Source organism: Penaeus monodon, chromosome 35 (assembly GCF_015228065.2).
Source record: "Penaeus monodon isolate SGIC_2016 chromosome 35, NSTDA_Pmon_1, whole genome shotgun sequence".
Taxonomy (NCBI): Eukaryota; Metazoa; Arthropoda; class Malacostraca; order Decapoda; family Penaeidae; genus Penaeus; species Penaeus monodon.
The window spans coordinates 15,141,047-15,147,092 of NC_051420.1; the positions used below are offsets into that span (position 1 = coordinate 15,141,047).

The window sequence follows — 6,046 nt, forward strand, 5'->3', positions numbered from 1 at the left end:
TATTTATGTATATGTCTTACCCTAAAATATTGTTAAATAGAAATGATGCATTTAGTATCGAGAAAAATATTGAAAGACTATGAAACGAGCTGATCTGTCATTCAAATAACAAAGAACTTACAACTGGCGCAGTGAGTAGGATCCTCATCACATTTATTTAGCAATATTAGGGTGGAAATCGTGATTACAAATTGTAAAAGTGATATGTTTAACAGATTGTTCCATCCATTTTTGAACATCTAATCATCTGGATTTGACGAGTGTCCTGTGACAATCTTGGTGAGGTTTGTAAACCCTGGGCATTCGTAAAAAGGGAGATACAGGTGAGAAGGAAAATGCTTTTGTTATAACCTATTGTAGTCGCAGTGTACCTTATATTTGGTGCGAGTCCATAAGGTTTTATCGCTTTAGTGCTTTTTCTACAATAGCGGGATTTTGAAGTTGTATTTCCCTTCAGAAGCTTAGTCATGTTAAATAAGCCAGTTAGTGCTTGTATTGTTACGCTCACGCTGGTTTCGCTTGACTTGGTGATCGACTGTCGATTGTATATCGAAGTCGTGGGTACCTAATTGAAAGTTGTTTATCTTTCACGTTTCTTGGAAGATTTTGAATGTAATAAGGTCGTTTTGACTTCAACTTCCAACGGACTTAATGTGTTATTCTAAATTCTTTCTACAATACGTAGTTCCGTAATGTCTTTAATGGATATTTTGGAGAAAGCTCAAGCACTTGGCTTGAGTGCAGACGTAGTTCATGATTTACTAGAAAAGCAACATCAGATAGATAAGGATAAGGCGGATAGAATGGAGCGGTCAGCCGAACGCGAGGCGAGACGACTAGAATTAGAGTATCACGAGGCAGAGAGGCGACGAGCGCACGAACTCGAGATTGCTAAAATTAAGCATAGTAGTTCGAACGAGTTTGACAGTAATTCTAGCAGGTCAAATTCGCATATGTTCGAGGGTCTTAGACTGCCTACTTTTGCCGACGGCCAAGATGATTTGGATAGTTATCTACAGCGGTTCGAACGTTTAGCAGAATTGCATGGGTGGAAGCATGAGGACTACCATGTGTACCTAGGTACATCATTGCGCGGTCAAGCACTTAAGGTGTATATTTCTTTGCCTGATGAAACGCTACGAAATTATGAGCGCTTAAAGGAAACCCTCCTTAGAGCATTTGCTGTTGATGCAGATTCATATAGAAGAAAATTCAAAGAAAGTAAATGTAAAGATAATGAATTATATGTACAATTAGTAGTTAAGATGGAGCAATATCTCGATCGGTGGCTATCCATGAGTAAAGTTGAGAAAGATTATGCTCGCCTGTTTGATTTCCTTGTCAGGGAACAGTTACTGACAAATTGCAGTTCTGATTTACGGGTGTTCTTGAAAGAAAGGGGGTGTGAAAGCGCAACAGAGATGGCGGAAGCAGCAGATAGATATCGTAGTGCTCACGCATATCGCGGAAGCAAGCCTTCAAGGTCAATGCAAAAACAGAGTTCACCTAATGTTGATGACATTAAATGCCATGGATGTGGGAAGCCTGGTCATATCCGTCCGAACTGCCCTAATAACCCTAGAAACTTTAAACAAAAGACAGAGGGTAAAGTTAATTTTGTCTTTCAGTCTGAGATGAAACCACAAAATAGTATAATTGATGCAGAAGGCAAATTGTTTGAAAAACCAGCGGAGGTTATGTTTGACACGGGGTGTTCGACTGTAATTGTTAATGACAAATTAGTGCCAGCAAGATTTAGATTAGGGCCTATGGTTAAGGTCTATGATTATCTTGGGGTTCCAAATTCATTCCCCAAAGTCAGATGTTTTATTCGAAGTAATTTTTTTTCAGGGTGGATTAGTGCCATTGCAGCTCCCCTTAGATTTGCAGATGTGCTTATCGGACTAGTTCCTGGTGTAAAATCGCCTGGTAAGTGCGCCACTACCTCGCTCGAGCACGAACAGAGCAAAGAGGCAGGTGATGATGCTTCACAAGCTCTTACAAAGGTAAGCGATGTTTCCGTGGGGAATGACTACAAAATCGCTGATAAAGAGGATGTTAATGGGTCTCCTGACGTCATTGCTATGAGTGTCCAGACTCGCTCATCGGTATCAAAAGCGGCTAAGACTACCTCATTAGCTTGTTCAGAATTCTTAGACCTAAATATAAATAAAGTTAATATCATGGAGGAACAGCTAAATTGTCCAACACTTCAATCTATCAGGGAAAATGTTAAAAGCGGAAAACATGTGAGAGTAAAATCGCGCACAGTAAAATTTGAAATAATAAATGGACTAATTTACAGGGTATGTCTTGAGAGCAAATATGATTATGAAATTGGAAGTAAGCAACTTGTTATTCCTGATAAGTATAGGATTCACGTTCTAAATCTGGCTCATGATTCATTGACTGCCGGACATTTCTCTCATCGGAAGACGAGTCTTAAGGTGTTTTCTAAATTCTTTTGGCCCGGTGCTGGCGCTCATATTAAGAGATATTGCAGATCATGCCCGATCTGTCAGAAGTTTTCAGCCAAGGGAACTGTACGTAAAGTACCAATGAAGAATCTCCCCATTATTTCCGAACCATTTTCGCGTGTTGCTATAGATTTAGTAGGACCTTTTTCACCTAGTTCAGATAGAGGAAACAACTATGTGCTTACTTTGATCGACTACGCGACACGATATCCCGAAGCTGTACCTCTGAAAAACATTGATACCATAACCGTTGCGGAAAGCTTGGTAGAAATATTTTCAAGAGTTGGTGACCCGCGAGAGATCTTATCTGATCGCGGTTCTCAATTCAAATCTGATCTCATGAGTGAAATTCACAGAATGTTATCTGTTAAAGCTTTATATACTAGTCCCTATCATGCTTCATGTAATGGTGCTGTAGAAAGGCTGAACGGTGTCTTAAAATCAATGATAAAGAAACTTTGCGTAGATCACCCGAAAGCTTGGGATCGCTATATACCTGCTGCCCTATTTGCTTACAGAGAAATTCCGAACGACAGTCTTAAGTTTTCTCCATTTGAGTTATTGTATGGGCGTCAAATTCGTGGACCTTTAACAATTTTACACGAGTTATGGACAAAAACTGACATCGATAGTGACGTAAAAACTACCTATCAGTATGTTTTAGATTTACGCTCACGTCTTGAGGAGACTGCGAAACTAGCAGCTGCTCAAGCGGAGATTAGCGGTCGTAATTATAAGAGCTATTACGATCTTAAAACTAAACGCCGCAAGTTAAACACAGGTGATGAAGTATTGGTCTTGTTACCCTCTAGCAGTAATAAATTGATGATGCAATGGCTTGGTCCTTACCCCGTTGTGCATTGCAAAGACAATGGCGTAGATTACGTTGTTAAAGTGCGTGGTATGAAAAAGCTATTTCACATCAACATGCTAAAAAGGTACTTCCGCCGTGACGGCGGCAAAAGCAAAAGCGAAAGTGAAATTGCTCAGGTATGCGTAGTTGAAGAGAACCAAGTGGGTAATAACTGTGAACCAGTTTATTTTGACATAGATGGTATTAGTAACATTAATGTTGGTAATGAACTAACTGAAATTCAAATTAGTGAGTTAAAAGGGATTCTAAGTAAATTTACTGATGTACTGACTGACAAACCGGGTCTAACCAATACAATAGAGCATGTCATTAATATAAACTCTAGTAAACCTGTACGTAAGAAACCATATCCCATCCCTAACAGCCTAGTTAATGATTTCAACACCGAGATTGACAAGATGTTAGACATGAACATTATTGAACCTTCAACATCTGCATTTTCTTCTCCCGTCGTGATGGTGAAGAAAAGTGATGGGTCGTGGAGAGTTTGTATTGATTTTAGAGCCCTAAATGACGTAAGTGACTTAGATGCTGAGCCCATGCCTAATACCGAAGAGGCTCTCGGAAGATTTGTGAACGATATTTATTTCACTGAAATAGATCTTTGTAGAGGATATTGGCAAATACCCTTGTCGAAAGAATCAAAAATGTATACTGCGTTTGCCACTCATAGGGGTCTTATGCAATTCAGAGTTATGCCTTTCGGATTAAAGTCCGCTTGTGCAACCTTCATAAGACTAATGAGGAAAGTGGTCTCCGAATTGAAAAATACTGACTGTTATTTTGATAATATTGTAATCCATAATAATGATTGGTCTGAACACCTACAGGACGTGAAAGATCTTTTGCTGCGTCTACGTAAGCATAGTTTAACTGCAAGCCCTAGTAAGTGATTCTTTGGTTTTTCCAAAATCAAATATTTGGGAGTTTTGTTAGGAGATAATTGTATTAGTCCTCTCGAATCTAAAATCAATGCTATCTTGGTGATGCCTTTGCCTGTGAATAAGAAGCAATTAAGATCTTTCATCGGGACTGTAGGTTATTACCGCAAGTTTGTTCCTAATTTTGCAAGTATTGCAGCTCCTTTGCATGATCTCCTCAAGAAAAATAGTAGTAATAGATTACAGTGGAATGAGGAGAAAGTAAAATGCTTCAACAAACTAAAGTTGTCCTTGGTATGTAAACCAATACTTTGTTTGCCAGACGATTCAAAGACTTTTTATGTTCGTACTGATGCTTCTGATATTGGTCTCGGAGCAGTATTACTACAGGATGTGAACAATATTAACATGCCTATTTGTTACGCTAGTCGGAAATTACTAGACAGAGAAGCAAAATATGCTGCTATTGAAAAGGAATGTCTTGCCATAGTTTGGGCAATTCAAAAGTTTAAAGTATATTTGTATGGTAGAGACTTTGTCTTGCAGACAGACCAACAACCTCTTGTTTATCTCAAGAATATGAAAAATGGTAATGGTAGGTTAATGCGCTGGGCTTTGGCGCTACAGTGTTACTCATTTACTGTTGAGTATATAAAAGGCAGCGAAAATGTAGGAGCTGACATTCTTAGTCGTTGCCCTATACCTGAATAGTTGACCAATCATGGAGTTAAAATCTTGAGATTTTGAACTTCATTAGGGGGCATTGTCCGTGGATTGGTCCAAGTATATAAAATACAAGTTCTCAGTTTACACTTTATACGAGATGTATAAAGGTTATAAAATTTTTTATGTTCAGTATGTGTACAAGGTTTCTTTAGAGGGAAAATTGGGCATGGGACACGGTGCTCTCCTGTATACTCGTAAGTCGCTAGCAAGGCAATATTCACTCTATGCGGAAGTGCAAACAGGGCAGTGTTATTCTTAATAATCATGTCTGTAATCTGTTTCCAGCCTTCTTCTTTTGCACAAAATCCATCTCCCATACTGGAGCCCAAACAGAAATATTTTCACCTAGTAAATGAAGAGGAAGTGGCAAGTTGGTTCTGAACCGCCACTAAAGAAATAAATGGAAGAACAGAAACCAAAAAAATTAAGAATCTATTTTTTTGTGTGTGAAACCATTGTATTTATTTTGAATGTATGATGTTTTTATTTATGTATGTCTTACCCTAAAATATTGTTAAATAGAAATGATGCATATAGGATCGAGAAAAATATTGAAAGACTATGAAACGAGCTGATCTGTCATTCAAATAACAAAGAACTTACAGAAACTGAGCAATTCATACATTAATTTATTGTTTGTTTGTCTATCTTCTTATCCTATTATTATCGTTATTGTTGTTGATGCTTTGTTATCATTCTTATTTTTGTTATTATTTTCATCATTATAGTTATTATTATTATTAATATTAGTAGTAGTAGTTACAATAGTAGCAGTAATATCATTATTATTATTATCATTATTACTAATATCATTACTGATATTATTGTTATTACTATTATTATTATTATTATTATTATTACTACTACTACTACTACTACTACTACTACTACTACTACTACTACTACTACTACTACTACTACTACTACTATTATTATTATTATTATCATCATTATTGTAACTATTATTACTATTATCATCATCATTATTTGTAAAATAATAATAATGGTGATGATGATGATGATGATAATGATAATAATAATAATAATAATAATAATAATAATAATAATAATAATAATAATAATAATAA

At 36.8% G+C, this 6,046-nt stretch overlaps 1 protein-coding gene across 1 annotated transcript; it reads left to right on the forward strand.

Annotated features, from left to right (window-relative positions):
• Window positions 1-692: 692 nt before the first annotated feature.
• LOC119595250 lies at window positions 693-4,943 on the forward strand. Its single transcript, XM_037944412.1, has 2 exons — window positions 693-4,236; window positions 4,390-4,943. Exons 1-2 carry the CDS (start codon window positions 693-695, stop codon window positions 4,941-4,943), a joined length of 4,098 nt encoding a protein of 1,365 aa, XP_037800340.1.
• Window positions 4,944-6,046: the final 1,103 nt, after the last annotated feature.

What these genes read in the sequence shown, in the direction of transcription:
- LOC119595250 (XM_037944412.1), top strand. Translation starts at nt 693, where the DNA reads ATGTCTTTAATGGATATTTTGGAGAAAGCTCAAGCACTTGGCTTGAGT. An exon ending in TAGTTTAACTGCAAGCCCTA is followed by an intron (nt 4,237 to 4,389) that starts GTAAGTGATTCT and finishes TCGGGACTGTAG; the next exon opens with GTTATTACCGCAAGTTTGTT.